The sequence below is a fragment of the Sapajus apella genome, unplaced genomic scaffold, assembly GCF_009761245.1.
Source record: "Sapajus apella isolate SASKATOON/1434 unplaced genomic scaffold, GSC_monkey_1.0 scaffold23, whole genome shotgun sequence".
Lineage (NCBI taxonomy): Eukaryota > Metazoa > Chordata > Mammalia > Primates > Cebidae > Sapajus > Sapajus apella.
This window is the reverse complement of record NW_022436963.1, coordinates 207,922-224,406: the sequence shown is the minus strand read 5'-3', so window position 1 is coordinate 224,406 and position 16,485 is coordinate 207,922. Positions and strand designations below refer to the sequence as shown.

General features: G+C 57.3%; 2 protein-coding genes across 2 annotated transcripts in view; both read left to right on the top strand.

Annotated features, from left to right (window-relative positions):
* Positions 1-238: 238 nt before the first annotated feature.
* Positions 239-7,495, top strand: LOC116559583 (cytochrome b-c1 complex subunit 1, mitochondrial). Its single transcript, XM_032290640.1, has 12 exons — positions 239-245; positions 397-533; positions 1,708-1,837; positions 2,066-2,264; positions 2,848-2,927; positions 5,039-5,154; positions 5,388-5,531; positions 5,662-5,822; positions 5,937-6,022; positions 6,349-6,437; positions 6,797-6,872; positions 7,309-7,495. Exons 1-12 carry the CDS (start codon positions 239-241, stop codon positions 7,371-7,373), a joined length of 1,290 nt encoding a protein of 429 aa, XP_032146531.1. The 3' UTR covers positions 7,374-7,495.
* Positions 7,496-11,151: 3,656 nt separating this feature from the next.
* Positions 11,152-16,485, top strand: part of COL7A1 (collagen type VII alpha 1 chain) — a 31,879-nt gene continuing 26,545 nt past the window's right edge. Inside the window, exons 1-16 of the mRNA XM_032289726.1 lie at positions 11,152-11,220; positions 11,338-11,423; positions 11,951-12,131; positions 12,805-12,964; positions 13,052-13,145; positions 13,234-13,395; positions 13,565-13,728; positions 13,804-13,933; positions 14,035-14,151; positions 14,245-14,391; positions 14,479-14,595; positions 14,671-14,820; positions 14,901-15,029; positions 15,719-15,862; positions 15,951-16,076; positions 16,168-16,311. Coding sequence (XP_032145617.1) covers positions 11,339-11,423; positions 11,951-12,131; positions 12,805-12,964; positions 13,052-13,145; positions 13,234-13,395; positions 13,565-13,728; positions 13,804-13,933; positions 14,035-14,151; positions 14,245-14,391; positions 14,479-14,595; positions 14,671-14,820; positions 14,901-15,029; positions 15,719-15,862; positions 15,951-16,076; positions 16,168-16,311 — 2,050 coding nt within the window. The 5' untranslated portion in view covers positions 11,152-11,220; position 11,338. The remainder of the gene's footprint in view (positions 11,221-11,337; positions 11,424-11,950; positions 12,132-12,804; positions 12,965-13,051; positions 13,146-13,233; positions 13,396-13,564; positions 13,729-13,803; positions 13,934-14,034; positions 14,152-14,244; positions 14,392-14,478; positions 14,596-14,670; positions 14,821-14,900; positions 15,030-15,718; positions 15,863-15,950; positions 16,077-16,167; positions 16,312-16,485) is intronic.

Here is a 16,485-nt window from a genome sequence, read left to right as displayed (position 1 = left end):
CCAATAGTCTCTTCCTTAATGCTGAAAGGATAAAATCATCACCAGAACAAAGGCAGCGTGTAATTTTTAGGAAGGAAAAAATAAGTTGTTATTTGCAAATGTTATGTTGTATGCCTAGACAAATAATTAACTGAAAAGTGAGACTGAATTTAAGGATTTTCTATGCTGGTGAGACCAGGTAAATGTGCATAGTTAGAATTGCCTCGAGGGTCCTTGATAGCCAATCAGGAGAGCGATGATGCAGTGTGACTAGCCATTCGGCAGGCCCTCCGTTTCTCAGGCATGATTGTACCTCCAAGCACAGGGATCCTGCTGGGGCAGCTCTCCCTGACTCCAGGACTCATGAGTCCCTGCCTGGGGCTTGTACTGAGTCACTTGGCATGGGGTGTGAGTAAGGGGCTGGGGAGTGGTTTGTGGGTAACCTTTGTCGGTGGCTTCTTGTCCAGGTGGGAGTGTGGATTGATGTTGGCAGCCGTTTTGAGACTGAGAAGAACAATGGGGCAGGCTACTTTGTGGAGCATCTGGCTTTCAAGGTGAGGCTCTTGAAGTCTGTCTCCTCTGGGCTTAGAGCTACCTGTTGTCCCTCCTGAGGATGAAGTTCAGAAAAATTAGCCTGATTATGTGCCTCAGTTGTGGGGCTGATGTCTGGCTGGCCTTCCTAAAAGGAGCCACATGAGCTTAACCTCTCCTGAGTGGCATGTATCTGATGAGCCCCTGTATAAGGCCCTCAGAGCCAAGAAGACCCAGGAAGCCACAGGAGCCCCACTTTTCAACAGAGAAGTCAGGCCTGCGTTATGTGCATGCATGCAAGGGACTTGAGGAACACACATAGAAATGCATGTGCATTGTAGCAAACCCACAGACATGGGCATGCATGCTTGCTTGTGAAATGTTCTGTTCTTGTGGAATACCTGGGCATCCTTTGATTGTAAAGTAAAGACCCATGTTTTTTTATTTTTTATTTTTTAAAGCTGTGGTTTCACCCTGATGGCCAGGCTGGTCTTGAATTCCTGACCTCAGGTGATTCACCCACCTCGGCCTCCCAAAGTGCTGGGATTACAGGCGTGAGCCACTGCGCCCGGCCAAGACCCATGTTTTTTAGAGGAATGAGAAATTGGAGGAGTATGGGATGGTCAGGGCCATGGAGCCATAATGGGCAGCCCAGCCAGCTGCAGTGTCACAGATAAGTGTGCAGAATTAACATATGTGTGCATACCAAGAGATAGCAACACTGTTCTCCACACATAGGAGTAGGATTGGGTCCCACAGAAGTGGCCACTAGCATGTATACACAAACACATACAGTCATATGAATGGCACGGGAGGAGTGGGTTCCATCACTTGAACACAGGTGTGGGCTTAGCTGACCACAGCTGTCAATAAGAGGGGCAGGTATACTGGTAATGACCCCACCACTCATTGGTAAGCTGTAACAGGAGCTCTGGACTTTAGGCTACACTTGCTGTGGCCATGCCCTTCTGTCCTGACCCTAGCTGTCTCTATTCTGTTGGCCCATGATGCCATGGCCTTGGTCACCACAAGGCCTAGTACTTGGTAAGCACAGACTCTGGGATCTATGTCCCCAGAGGCTATCCTGAGGGAGGTATCCGTGGACCAGTAGTCCTGCTGGGTCTCAATAGCCTCTTAGGACAGGATTCTTGGGCTCCCGTGTGGCTCCTGATTGGTCCAGTTGATATCTGGTTCCAGGGAACAAAGAATCGGCCTGGCAGTGCCCTGGAGAAGGAGGTGGAGAGCATAGGGGCCCATCTTAATGCCTACAGCACCCGAGAGCACACAGCTTACTACATCAAGGCGCTGTCCAAGGATCTGCCAAAAGGTAACACCTGGAGGAAGAGGTGGGGATGGAGGGCGGGTTGGAGGGCAGGGGAGCAGAGCAGGAGCCCAGGAGCCCCTGGTTGACCACAGAATCATATTACCCTTGGTATATGGTTTGCAGCAGGGCAACTAGGTGTGGGCCCCAGAAGATGCCAGGCCCGGGGATTTTGTGCTGCCGTGGGTCTCCAGTGGTCCACCTGGTGCCTAAACATGTCCTCCTTGCATCTAGTTGTGGAGATCCTGGGTGACGTTGTGCAGAACTGTAGTCTGGAAGACTCACAGATCGAGAAAGAACGTGATGTGATCCTGCGGGAGATGCAGGAGAATGATGCCTCCATGCGAGACGTGGTCTTTGACTACCTGCATGCCACAGCATTCCAGGGCACATCTCTAGCCCAGGCTGTGGAGGGGACCAGTGAGAATGTCAGGTGAGAGGTGGCTGGGCTTGTGGGATGCATGTCCCTTTCTGGTCTGGGCAGATCCTTTCCAGGTCACATTTTTAGTTGGCTAGCTGTCTGTGGTGGTTATTTTCCCAAGTTATGCAATTGGAGACAGTTTCTATATCCGTGTGGTCCAGTGAATCTTTTTTAATGGCTTTGTGAGCTTCACTTGAATTTTGGGCTTTGTTTTAAGGTATGTTTCGGTGCCTGTCCTGACAGTCCAGGGATGGGGGTGTCCGGTTGTCCCCTCCATGTGGTCTCTTGTCTCCTTTGGGGATGGCTCCCAGAGCTCTGATACTGCCCTTTGAGAGTCCCACAGTGTTGGCTCACACCTTATCAGAGAGGACTATGAGCCTGTCCTCAGGTCAGGCGTGAGGCAAGGGCAGACGAGGGCTCCCCTCTGGGCCCTGGAGCAGGGGGTGGCAGAGATAAGGAAAGGGGGTTGGGGGGTGTGGCAGAGCCCACTTCAGAGAAACCATGCCTCTCCTGGTCTGCCTCATCAGTGCCATTCCTGTAGCCCAACTCACTCCAGTGGGAAGAGGTGTTGACACATTGGCCATATGTCTTGTAGGAAGCTGTCTCGTGCAGACTTGACTGAGTACCTCAGCAGGCATTACAAGGCCCCTCGAATGGTGCTGGCAGCAGCGGGAGGTGAGCGATGGGCTCACTGAAGCCCTGGGTAGGGGGGCCCAATGTCAGTTATCAGAGCCCAGGTCCTGGGTCCCACCATAAAGGACCTTCCACCCAGGGGACCCTGCCCCCACCTTATGCTTGAGGGTAATGACTTTCCTCCTGTGCTCTCTGAGGTGGGGTAGGATTCTACCCTGCTACCACCACTGGGACTAGTTATACAGGATGCTGTCCTTCTGGCCCAGGCCTGCCTTAGCCCCACCTGGTACTTGGATACTGAGTTTATAGGTTTGTAGGGGATATAAGCCCCTGGCCTTGTTCCTTGTGGCCTTGCCCTTGGGTGAGCCAGCTGTTAGTTGTGTGGTGATGCATGTCTGGTACAGACTGAGAAGTGCCTTAAAAGGAAGGCACAGAAAGGTGGGGGAGATTTCATGGGGGACTTAGAGTTATACGTTGGGGAAGGGGCTTTTTAAAGCACCTGCCTTTTGAACAGAAGCCTAAACGGTGATAAGTGTTACTTAGATGGGGTGTGGAGAACTGAGCACAGGGGAAGAGCAGCGTCAAGGCCTGAAGTGTTCTAAGGTTTGCCCTGCTGCTATGTGGAGGCAGGCTGGCTCGAGAGGGGCTGTGGCAGGGACCTGGCAGGAGCGATGGGGAGCAGTAGATGGACTCCAGGTGATTTTATAGATGGAACCTGATTGGGGTCAGGGCATGGGTAGGGGACTGGGGTCAAGATGCTTCCATTTTGGCCAGGCACGGTGGCTCATGCCTGTAATCCTAGCATTTTGGGAAGCTGACGTGGGTGACTCACCTGAGGTCAGCTGGCCAACATGGTGAAACCCCGTCTCTACTAAAAATACAAAAATTAGTTGAGCATGGTGGTGGGTGTCTATAATCCCAGCTACTTGAGAGGCTGAGGCAGGAGAATCGCTTGAACCCAGTGGGCGGAGGTTACAGTGAGTTGAGATCATGCCACTGTACTCCGGCCTGGGTGACAAAGTCAGACTCTGTCTCAGAAAAAAAAAAAACATTTCAGTTTACCACCTTGGCAGCTGAGTGAGCAAAAGAGACCAATAGGAAGAGCATGACCGGAGGCTTTGGAACTGGCAAACCTGGGCACGAGAGCAGTCTGATGTGTCTGTCAGACTAGCAGGGCTTGAGCTCACAGAAGGAAGGAATAAAAGGTCAACGTAACTGGTGGCTGTCATCCTGGGGCAGCATTGCCACAGTGTTCACCAGTCGAGGCTCCACAGAGACCTCCTCTTGTGGTGGTAAGGAGGGGAGCTCCTTCAACAAGGAGTCCTGGGGTGTGTGTTTGTAACATTACTTGCAAATGTCCCCAGCTCTCAGGGGACCCAAGAGCTAATCACAGCCCTGCAATAGTGCCTCTTTCTGCCCCCTGACTTGCCACCCCTTTCAGGGCCAACAGCCAGATCTACTTGAGGGAGAGCTAGAGGGAAAAGGCAGGCCAGGTGGCTTTGTGCCCAGGGAGTACCAGTCTTGTCCTTGATGTAGGTGGGATGCATATTCTCGGGTGAGAACCTATGCTTGCATCACCTGGCAGCCCATTTTGAAGCTCAGCGCTGCTGCTCTCCTGAGACTGAGGCCATTGGAGTTATCTGGCCCTGAGGTGCCTGTCCTGTCCACAAGGCAGGTTCTGTCTGTGGAGGACCCTCTCTCCTCACCCTGTTCTTTTTTTTTTTTTTGAGACGGAGTTTCACTCTTGTTACCCAGGCTGGAGTGCAATGGCGCGATCTCGGCTCACTGCAGCCTCCGCCTCCTGGGTTCAGGCAATTCTCCTGCCTCAACCTCCTGAGTAGCTGGGATTACAGGCACGTGCCACCATGCCCAGCTAATGTTTTTTGTATTTTTAGTAGAGACGGGGTTTCACCATGTTGACCAGGATGGTCTTGATCTCTTGACCTCGTGATCCACCCGCCTTGGCCTCCCAAAGTGCTGGGATTACAGGCTTGAGCCACCGTGCCCAGCCTCCTCACCCTGTTCTAATGTCACATATTCCTTCCAGTTTCTCCCACTAAGACAGGACATGGGGGTCCTCAGCCTGTCTGTGAATTCCCCCACCCTGTGCCTTTGGCCCTGACTGGTCAGTAATGTACTGTCTGTCTTTGCAGGAGTGGAGCACCAGCAGCTGTTAGATCTTGCCCAGAAGCACCTTGGTGACATCTCTTGGCAGTACCCAGAGGATGCTGTACCTGCTTTTACTCCATGCCGCTTCACTGGCAGTGAGGTGTGCTGCCTTTTGGACAGGGGTAGTGCTCTCAGCTGGGGGCCAGTGGGAGGACCCACGTGTGCATGGTTACCCTGGTGACTCCAGAGATACTTCAGCAGTTGGAAAGGAGTCCCGTGGCTGCTGTGTCACAGGCACACATGTTCACACACATGTACACACTCCATACCTGCCGCCTGTTCTGTTCCCCAGGCAGGCTGGGTGTCCCGCAGCTTTGTTATGTACCGTTTCAGATCCGCCACCGTGATGATGCTCTACCTTTAGCCCACGTGGCCATTGCAGTAGAGGGTCCTGGCTGGGCCAACCCGGACAATGTGGCCTTGCAAGTGGCCAATGCCATCATCGGCCACTATGACTGCACTTACGGTGGTGGCGTGGTGAGTGCCAGAGCAAGCATGGGACCTTGCCTCCAGGGAAGAGAGGTGCTGGGGCTTTGTGCTGCTGTGCATGGGGTCACAGTGTGTCAAAGACAAGAGGTGGGTGCTCATCACCTGTCCCCCCTGGCAGCACCTGTCCAGCCCACTGGCTTCAGTTGTTGCGGCCAAGCAGCTGTGCCAGAGTTTCCAGACCTTCAACATCTGCTATGCAGAAACAGGCTTGCTGGGTGCACACTTTGTCTGTGACCGAATGAAAATCGATGACATGATCTATGTGCTGCAAGGCCAGTGGTATGTGGCAGCCTGGTACTCCTAGGTGGGATGGGGGCTTTGACCAGCACAGTGGAAGGCTGGGAGACGACACGTAGGCTGAGAATGAACACCACCCCCTGCCCCCAACTTTAGGATGCGCCTGTGTACCAGTACCACGGAGAGTGCAGTGGCTCGGGGCAAAAACATCCTCAGAAATGCCCTGGTATCTCAGCTAGACGGTGAGTCCTGCAGCTCAGCAGGGAGGGGTAGAGAGCATCTTGCCAGCGACAGTCCCTAGGTGGCCACCACTCCTAACTAACCAAGGTTAGAAAGGAAAACTTTGAAGATCACACAGTGCCCCACCACCCCACCCTTGCAGAGGCAGGCAGGTGTGGGACAGGTCCATAGCCTGTCGCTACAATTAACAGGTGGCCATAAAGAGAGAGCTGTGATCTGGGTCAGCATGAGGTCAGGGAGGTCCTTGTCAGCCTCAGGCTGGAGGTTGTGTACCTGTGAGTCCAGGATTAGGCTGGGTGGACTTCTGAGCCTTCCCCCACCCTTAAAGGCACCACTCCTGTGTGTGAGGACATCGGACGCAGCCTCCTGACCTATGGCCGCCGCATTCCCCTGGCTGAATGGGAAAGCCGGATTGCGGTAACATGGGCCCCTGGGAGAGGTTCTGGAGTCTTGGCCTGGCATTCACCTGGGAGGTGCAGCGTTGGGGTCTGGCAAAGCAGAGAGCCTGCTCCTGTAGGCATCCCTGGTGTCCTAGGCAGCTGTCACCTGCAAGGGTGGTATAATGGGATGGGAGGGCGGGGCAGAGGTGCTGATGGCTGTGGAGATGAGTGGGGCCCATGGAAGTCTATAGCAGGAATCCTTTCTGCCTTTCCCCTTTTGGGTTGGGGACAGCTGCACACTCCCTGTGGGAGATCTTGGCCAGCTGGATGATGCTGACTGGTTGAGGTGGTGGCCAGGTGCCTGTTGGCCAACATGCCCTCTACCTCACCCTGCAGGAGGTTGATGCCAGTATGGTACGTGAGATCTGCTCCAAGTACTTCTATGACCAGTGCCCAGCAGTGGCTGGATATGGTAAGTAACCTAGGGAGTCTGCTTCCTGTGTCCTCAGGGCATTCTCTTGGCTTCCCCTTCCACCTCTGCTCCCCCACTCCCCAGCTTACACAGAGCAGCCAGTTAAGGCCCCCAGCAGCTCTCCCCAGTCCCCTGGCTGCCAGGGAGTTCTTGCTCAGAAAACCTGTCCCAGCAGCTCCTTGATTGCCTGCCAAGGTGCCTCCATCAACACCCTGCACCCGCCAGGTAACGGGCACCTCCATGTGGGGCGGGGCTTCAAGGGCCAGAGCATGAAGGGACAAGCTTAGCACCCCTGGGGGAATGTTCTCTTCCTCTTTCGACTCAAAGCCTGTCTTGTGCTGCTCTGGGCAGCAGCTCCGAGCTGGGTGCGGCACAGGGCCAGGTGTCCCTGTGCAGGCCAGGTACCCCACCCTGATGCTCCACCCTTTCCCCACAGGCCCCATCGAGCAGCTCACAGACTACAACCGGATCCGCAGCGGCATGTTCTGGCTGCGCTTCTAGGCAGGAAGCCTGTGTAAGCAAGAGGGTGGGGCTGGGGCTCGTGGTCCCCCCACCACAAATAGCACTCTGGCTCCTCCAGCCTGTGCCACAGGTGACCACCAATAAAGTCCTCTGCTGAGAAATGTGTTGTTCCTCTTTTGGCATTGGCGTGGAGTCCATTGGGCAGTAGATAGGGAGCAAGGACTTCCTCGGCCCCTGGATCCTCCTGCCTTCTCACAGGCTGATGTGTCCTCAGCCAGGGGCAAGTGCGGGGGCTGCAGCAGGGTCCAGAAGTCTTTGATGCCTACAGGGAGCTGAGCCCAGATGTTTCCACTCAGCCACTTCCTCAGCCAGCCTGTCCCAGGAGTGGGCTGTGGGAGTCCATAGGAAGTGCAGACCCAACCTTTGCCCCTGTAGGAGTCCCAGCTTGGAATCTTTGCAGGCTCAGATGGGAAACTCCTCACTGGACCTTGTGCCAGGTCACCCTCTGGTGGTCCCTGGTTTGCTGGGATGGACCAGAAGGAGCCAAGGGCTGTCTCCAAGGATGCCTCTCTTCGTGTGTTTACTCTGGATTCTGGAAGGAAGATAGCCTGAGGCATAGTATTCCTATTTGGTTTCTAACTGCTGCCTAGACAAGCAGGGCAAGAATCCTTCCCTCCGCTGACTCAGGCTCCAAGAATAGCCCTGAGCTCAGTGGGGCCCAAGCCCCCTCCCTTGACTACATCTGTCCCAGGCAAGTCCAGAGCTGCTGGCCTGACAGTCCCCTTCCCATCTTCTGAGGCAGCCAGCACCCCGTGCAGCTCTTACCTACCTAGTCCCTCTGTTACCTATGTGGGCTCTGGTCCCCTTGGTGGGTGGGCAGGTAGGCCACTCCTCCTGCACGCCCCCCTCCCTCACCGTGCTTCCACAGTCAGGTTCTCTGGGATCCCAAGGGGAAGTTGAAAGCAAGGGGCCCAATTTTCCTTTGGGGAAGTTGCTGCCTGGCAGTCACAAGCAGGGTGCTGGGACAAGGTCATTCAGAAGAGGGCTATTCAGAAGTCCGTGCCCCCGCCCCCGCCCCCGCCCCCGCCCCCTAGCTTGGAAGTAGCCCAAGCAACCTTATATCACTCTCACCCTGCCCCAGTGCCTTTCCCTCACCATTTGCTGCCGTAAGTTGCCAATTGGGAGACATTTGTCGAGCACCTTTTACGACCCAGGACTGGGGTACTGCAAAGATGATTCTGCTTTGCAACCAGCTGGAGACAAGATGCTGGGCAACGCAGAACCCTGATAGGCCCAACCCTGGGTGCTCATGGAGATGCAACACCCAGGCAGGGGAACAAGTGCCACATCTGTTGCCAAGTTTGAGCTCCTCAAGGATGGGGCTTGATTTCTCTTCTAAGCCCATGCCTGGCCCTTAGAGACTACAGGTGTGCTGAAGAGAGCTTGAGCTGCTGGGAGTGGTCTGGTTCTAAGGGACCTTGCATACCAAGCCAGGGACTCTACTCTTTACCCTGGAACCATGTTGGGGAGGTGTGTTGCAGGTTACTGTGAAGAGAAGTGACTTAGTAGAGCTGAGACTCAGCATGGGGGCTCTTAGGCCACATTTCTGTATCAGTCCTGGTGAGCTATGCTGTGGCAGAGCAGAGGTCATGGCCATACAAGAACTGGAGCCAGCTGCAGGGGACACAAAGAGGACTGCATTCCCAGCAGGGCTGGGAGACCGGCAGGAGTGACTTGGAGGAGAGTAAACTGACATAGTCCAGTGAGGAGTTTGGTGGTGTCCAGGGCACAATGGGATGTGTGGGGCTGGGATCTGATAATGAGGCCCTGGATGGAAACAGATGGGGAGAGGTACTGACCGAGGCCAGGGAAGGAAATGTTCAGGGAAGCTTGGGAGGGAAAAGGATTCACTCCGAGGGCTCCACCACCCTGATGGGGTTGTAGGTAGGCACTGGCCTCTGGGGATGTGCCCTAGGCTGTATGCTTGCCAGGAAGCCAGAGTTGAGGCCTCAGAGGGCCACACTTCAGCTCATGAGCCTCATAGGAGCTCCAGACATGGAGTCATTCCAACCTTACTCCTACCTTCCCGAAAGCCTCTCCCAGTACCCTTTGAGAGACCCCCTCACAGCAGCCCTTCCTTTTGGGGGCACCTCAATTCTGATGAGGTTCACCTGAGCCCTCACCCAGCTGGGCTTCCTGTCTCCCCGTCCGTACCGTACTGTCCATGCCACTGCCCTGCTCTCACCCACCCTGGCTGTGCAGGAGGTGACAGTCTCAAGGGGAAGGGGCTGCCTGTGTGATGAGAGCCTATCTGGTTCTCTGCAGCCCTCACCTGGAGCACACCTTGCAGGGATGGGGGTCCTGGCACATGGCTGGGGAGACCCTGACCTTGGAATAAGGTTCTAGGCCCCATGGGGTCATATCACTGTGCCCAGGATAGTTTGGGGGGGGGGTCAGTAATAAGGGATAGCCCCAGCCTTCCCTTGGGCAATGGGAAAGCAGGCAGCATGGATGGGCTTCACTGCCTCCAGCTCTGGCCACACCAGAGTCCTCAGGCTGTTAAGTCCAGCTAGTGCTGTCCCTGCAGATCCCAGGGGAGGCTTAGGGGCCGGGCATATTAGAAGGGACCCAACAGCCTTGGTGAGTATAGATGTGTTTTCTGGGCTGCCCAGAATTATCTGGATTAGCAGGAAAAAAAGCGGGGAGCAGGACTCAGATGGGACCTGCCCTTCTTAGGGTTCCTCTCTGCCTTAGCGTTACCCATCTAATGAAGAGATATGCATATACAAAGCCCCATCTCCTCAGGACACTGGCCCTGGCCTGGTGTGTGTTGGGGGACTGTCCACAGCCTCAGAAGCCAAGCTGGAGAAGGGTGGGAAGTCAGCCTGGGTAAGGGGAGAGGAGTGAGGCAGGGGGCAGTTATGAGGCTGGAAGCTACAGGTACCATGAGAGTGAAAGGAGGAAGGGGCCCAAGGGGACCTTGGCCTGGTGGGGGAGATGGGTGGCAGGGGCCTGTAAGAAGAGTCGATGGAAGTTGGGGATGCCTGTGGGTGAGGACATGTAGGTAGGGGGGACCTAGCCTGGGGCATGGAGGGCTGGATTCCTGAGAAATGAGCTGTCTCTGTGGGTGGTCCTGCCCTCCACAGATGGATGGCCCCTTTCCTGCAGGCACAGCTGGATTGCATCTGCCTGGGATATGGCAGGGGTGTGGGACATTGGGACGTATGCATAAGCATGACACAGGTTCTCTCCTCCCAGCTTATCCCCTACAAAGAGGGAGTGAGTTACTTGGGTCCGGGCCAAGGGGACCTTGGTTTCCCTAAGGCAGGCCCAGAGTCACTCATTTGTCAGGGCTGCTCGCCTGTCGAGGAGATTGGGGTGGGGCCCAGGGGGCCCACCAGACAGACAGAGGGATGGCTGAATCACAGGAGAGGCCGGCGGGACCCATGGCCTGAGGACTTGTCTGGGCACCCCCACCAGATTGGGGGTGAGTCATCCCCTGCTGTAGCCTCAACCCCCTCAACGGTCCTGCTGCCTTGTGGCTCTGCAGTAACCTGTCCACTCCTCAGCCTGGTCACTGTGATTGATGTAAAGCAGCTAAGACCTGTGACCTTACATGGGATTGGGGATATTCCCTCAGCATCTGTCCATGGAGAACCTTCTGGGAAATTCCCAGAAGCCACGGGGGGCCAGGGGCTCTACAGTTAAGTGCGTCATATTGTTTGTCTGGGGGAGGGATGGTGGGGGCGGTGACCTCTCGGGGATGTGGGTGAGGGCGGGTGCCTGGGTCCCCGCCTGCCGCTCCGCCCCCCGGGATCAGGGACTTTTCTCTGCTCTGCCCACGGGACTGCAGCAGCGGCAGCGGCAGGAGCAGGCGGACGCGCAGGCAAGACCAGGACTCGGGCTGGAGGGGTGCTGGGCTCTCGGACCCGCCAAGGCAGCGGGGGCGGGGTAGGGCAAAGGACAGAGGTGGGGGTCCTAGCTGACTGCTTTTACCGCCCAGGATGAGGCTGCGGCTTCTGGTGGCCGCGCTCTGCGCTGGGATCCTGGCAGGGGCGCCACGAGTGCGAGCCCAGCACAGGGAGAGAGGTGGGCACCGCCAGGGAGGACCCGGCCCGGGGCACTGCACCGTGTCACCCTCCGCTCCACTCGGCCTTCATCCCCGACACCCCCCCACCCCCACCCAGACAAATCCACCATGCCCTGCTGATTCCTCCTAACTCTGGGACTCCCCGAAGCCTTCGCGATCAGTGCTGGATTCCCTAAACCGCCTCCTATCCTGTTCCGACCCAAATTCTGGCTCCTTGGATGCACACAGGGTCCCCTGCTTTATGCCGATCCCCGCCGTCCCCTAGAGGCTGACATCAGTCCCAGGTCTACACCCTTGCAGGCGACTCTCCCTCCCCCGCACGCCCCAACCCTCCACAGGAGTCTGGTCTGGGACCTACCCAGTTCCCTCCCTTCAAGTCCCCTAGGCTTAGGCTGACCTGGCCCTAGTTTGCATAAGCAGATGAGGCCTACTCTCCCCACCATCCCAAGTCCCAGCAAGGCTAAAGTGCGGGGAAGCGGGTGGTTGGCCTCCCAGAAGAGGCCCTGATCTCTCCTCCTGGCCCCAGTGACCTGCACGAGCCTTTACGCCGCTGACATTGTGTTCTTACTGGATGGCTCCTCATCCATTGGCCGCAGCAATTTCCGCGAAGTCCGCAGCTTTCTTGAAGGGCTGGTGCTGCCTTTCTCTGGAGCAGCCGGTGCACAGGGTGTGCGCTTTGCCACGGTGCAGTACAGTGATGATCCACGGTGAGTAGTGGCCCTAGGGGCTGGGGACCACGAGATCCCACCAAGACTCCTTTCCCAGAGCGGGTGGAGACCCTGGAAACCCCACGCCAGGTCTTTCCAGAAACAGGTTTTGGGGAACCTAGAGACTTCCTAGCTAGGACCTCCTCTGGAGACAGAGGTAAGGATTCCCTAGGTAGAACCTTCATGCCCTGAAACACCTCCAGGCTATTCAAGACGGGAAGGTGCACAACAGGGAGGCTGTGTTTTCTGACCTGGAGGTGGGGAGCACAGGAAGGGGCCCCCATGCCTGTTGGACGCTCCACGTTTGAACCCCTAACCCCTGCAGTCGTTCACCAGAGGCGCTCCTTGTCTGGCCGGCATCCACCTTCTTACATCTGCACCCTTCCTCCTGCAATTATTTAATTTACCAGCATCCTGTTCCCCACAGGCCGTGAGCCCCTAGGGCTCCTTCAGGCCTGCCCAGGCCCAGCTGCAGAGGGTACACAAAGGAGCACCTTGAAGGTGGGGGTGTTAACCTGGGGGTTCCAGAGGCAAGAAGGTGTGGGGAATCACAGAACCAAGGCACCCCTCAAGAAAGCCTGACACCCATAACCCTCATCCTAGAGGCCTCCTCAAGGCCAAGGCCAGAAGAGGTCCTGAGTCCTAGCCTATTGCCACCCCTACCCTCCAACAGGACAGAGTTTGGCCTGGATGCACTTGGCTCTGGGGGTGATGTGATCCGTGCCATCCGTGAGCTCAGCTACAAGGGGGGCAACACTCGCACAGGGGCTGCGATTCTCCATGTGACTGATCGTGTCTTCCTGCCCCAGCTGGCCCGACCTGGTGTCCCCAAGGTGATCCCTACCCCTATCATGCCTCCCAAGATGACCCCAAATGAAGTGTCCAGGGGACCCGTGATCTGACCCCTGCACCTGTTCCAGGTCTGCATCCTGATCACAGACGGGAAGTCTCAGGACCTGGTGGACACAGCTGCCCAGAGGCTGAAAGGGCAGGGGGTCAAGCTATTTGCTGTGGGTAAGGACCGAGCCAGGGTGACAGGTCAGCTGCTGGGGGGCAGTCAGAGACCATGTGGTGACTGACTCCTGACTGGGCGTCACTTCAGGGATCAAGAATGCCGACCCTGAGGAGCTGAAGCGAGTTGCCTCACAGCCCACCAATGACTTCTTCTTCTTCGTCAACGACTTCAGCATCTTGAGGACCCTGCTGCCCATTGTTTCCCGGAGAGTGTGCACAACTGCTGGTGGCGTGCCTGTGACCCGGCCTCGTGAGTTCCTGCCCACACGGTGTACCCTGACCTGGACCCCGGACCCACTCCCAACCCCTACCTGGGAGTACTGATTCCATCCTATGTGCTCCTGACCCCTGACCCCAACTCTGCACCATACATGCTCACCCCGACCCTCCTGCCTGATCCCCTGATCCCCCATTCCCAGCGGATGACTCGACCTCTGCTCCACGGGACCTAGTGCTGTCTGAGCCAAGCAGCCAATCCTTGAGAGTACAGTGGACAGCGGCCAGTGGCCCTGTGACTGGCTACAAGGTCCAGTACACTCCTCTGACGGGACTGGGACAGCCACTGTCTAGCGAGCGGCAGGAGGTAGGATGTCAGAAGTGATAGGTGGTGGCTGGGGACTTGGCTGGGCAAGATAAAGTGACCTTTGGCCTTGGGCAGGTGAATGTCCCAGCTGGTGAGACCAGTGTGCGGCTGCAGGGTCTCCGGCCACTGACTGAGTACCAAGTGACGGTGGTTGCCCTCTATGCCAACAGCATCGGGGAGGCCGTGAGCGGGACAGCTCGGACCAGTGAGCAATTCTGCCAGCCCTGATCCCATTCACCTAACCCCCCACCCTAGTGCCCCCCCCCACTCCTGACTCCATGAATCCCTGGTGGGACTCTCTCCCAGCTGCCCTGGAGGGGCCGGAGTTGACCATCCAGAATACCACAGCCCACAGCCTCCTGGTGGCCTGGCAGAGTGTGCCAGGTGCCACTGGCTACCGTGTGACATGGCGAGTCCTCAGTGGTGAGTGAGAGATGTGGGCTGAGGGAGTCCCTGTGCCTCAGACAAGGCTGTGGAGTCCTGAGGCCCACTGGTCCCTTGGTGCCCCCCATGCAGGTGGGGCCACTCAGCAGCAGGAGCTGGGCCCTGGGCAGGGTTCAGTGTTGCTGCATGCCTTGGAGCCTGGCACGGACTATGAAGTGACCATCAGCACCCTGTTTGGCCGCAATGTGGGGCCTGCCACGTCCGTCACGGCTCGCACTGGTGAGGAGGTTGGGCACTGTCTTCAGGCTGGGACGGGCAGGCAGGGCAAGGCCCAGAGGGCACTGACATCCCATGTGCCCTGGGCAGACACTTCTGTGGAGCAGAACCTGCGCCCGGTCATCCTGGGCCCCACATCCATCCTCCTTTCCTGGAACTTGGTGCCTGAAGCCCGTGGCTACCGGTTGGAATGGCGTCGTGAGAGTGGTCAGTGTGGGGGAAGGGGTGGATAGGCAGGGGTCAGGGCATGGCCTCAGCTGGCCTGACCTTGTCATCTTACAGGCTTGGAGCCACCGCAGAAGGTGGTTGTGCCCTCTGATGTGACCCGCTACCAGTTGGATGGGCTGCAGCCGGGCACTGAGTACCGCCTCACACTCTACACTCTGCTGGAGGGCCGCGAGGTGGCCACCCCTGCCACCGTGGTTCCCACTGGTGAGGGCTCTGTGGGCTGGGCCAGTGAGAGGGGGAAGTGTTGGAGTCCCAGGCTGCCTCTATGCTGTGCTCTCCAACAGGGCCAGAGCTGCCTGTGGGCCCTGTGACGGAACTGCAAGCCACTGAGCTGCCCGGGCAGCGGGTGCGAGTGTCCTGGAGCCCAGTCCCCGGTGCCACGGGGTACCGCATCACTGTGCGCAGCACCCAGGGTGAGGTGGATGCAGCCAGCACCCTCCCCCCCACCACACACACACACACACACACACACACACACTCTGAAGTTCCAGCCTGATGGGTCTGAGTGTACCTCCAGCCCTCTCCTTCCACACCTGGGTCCCTACAGCCCCCTCCCTGTCTCCTTATCCATCCACTTCCTAGGATGGCACTGAGCACTGAACAGGGTCTGTCTGCCTGCTACTCTGCCCCAGCCAGTCTCCTCCCTGCCCCACACCCCTGTCCATGGCTTTCACCCCTGCCCAGCCACAAGCTCAATCACCTAAGTTTCCATTACCCTGGTGGTGACCACTGTCCACGCCAACCTCTCATTACACGTCCCCATCCAACACTGACCTCTGCCATCCGACATGAGTGTCTGTCAACAGCCTGTCAGTTCTCACTGCTGTCCGCTGACTCCTATCGTGCTACATCCCATCATCCCACATCCCATCATCCCACTGACCCCTGTCCTCCAGTGTCCCCAGCCATCACCAGCCCCTTTCATCCCATGTCCTTGTCTTGCACTCACTTTTATCAGCCATATTCCATCTCTCTGGCCCCTATCACCCCACATCCCCATCCCCATGGCCCTTCTCTTCCTGTGTCCCTGTCCATTGCTGCCATCGTCCCACACCCCTGTCTCTTTCTGACCCCTGCCCACCTACCCTGACTTCTCCCTTAGGGGTTGAGCGGACTCTGGTGCTTCCCGGGAGTCAGACAGCCTTCGACTTGGACGACATTCGGGCTGGGCTTAGCTACACTGTGCGGGTGTCTGCTCGAGTGGGTCCCCGTGAGGGCAGTGCCAGTGTCCTCACCATCCACCGGGGTGAGCACTACAGCAGGCTTGTGGAGGACAGCTGCCTGCCTCACTCTGGTCATGGTTCTGACCTCTGACCTCTGTCTTCAACCCCTAGAGCTGGATACCCCACTGGCTGTTCCAGGGCTGCGAGTTGTGGTGTCAGATGCAACGCAAGTGAGGCTGGCCTGGGGACCCGTCCCTGGAGCCAGTGGATTTCGGATTAGCTGGAGGACAGGCAGTGGTCAGTGTGGGCTGCGTGGGAGGGACCAATCAGGGTATGGGGGCTGGAGGGGACAGGTAGGAGCCATGCCAGCATTTCCCTCTGAAACCAGGTCCAGAGTCCAGCCAGATACTGCCCCCAGACTCTACTGCCACGGACATCACAGGGCTGCAGCCTGGAACTGCCTACCAGGTGGCTGTGTTGGCACTGCGAGGGAGAGAAGAGGGCCCCCCTGCAGTCATTGTGGCTCAAACGGGTCAGGGTCTGCCCCGTCCCTTGGCTCTCTGCCTCCATTGGCCTTTCAGACCCCGATGCCTCCCCTTGCAGACCCTTGCTTCTCCCCAGAACTCCTGTCTCCTCCTTCAGATTCCCGCTGCCTCCTCCTTCAGATTCCCGCTGCCTCCTCCTTCAGATTCCCGCTGCCTCCTCC

What these genes read in the sequence shown, in the direction of transcription:
- LOC116559583 (XM_032290640.1), top strand. An exon ending in TGGAGCATCTGGCTTTCAAG is followed by an intron (nt 534 to 1,707) that starts GTGAGGCTCTTG and finishes ATCTGGTTCCAG; the next exon opens with GGAACAAAGAATCGGCCTGG. An exon ending in CCCAGCAGTGGCTGGATATG is followed by an intron (nt 6,873 to 7,308) that starts GTAAGTAACCTA and finishes CTTTCCCCACAG; the next exon opens with GCCCCATCGAGCAGCTCACA.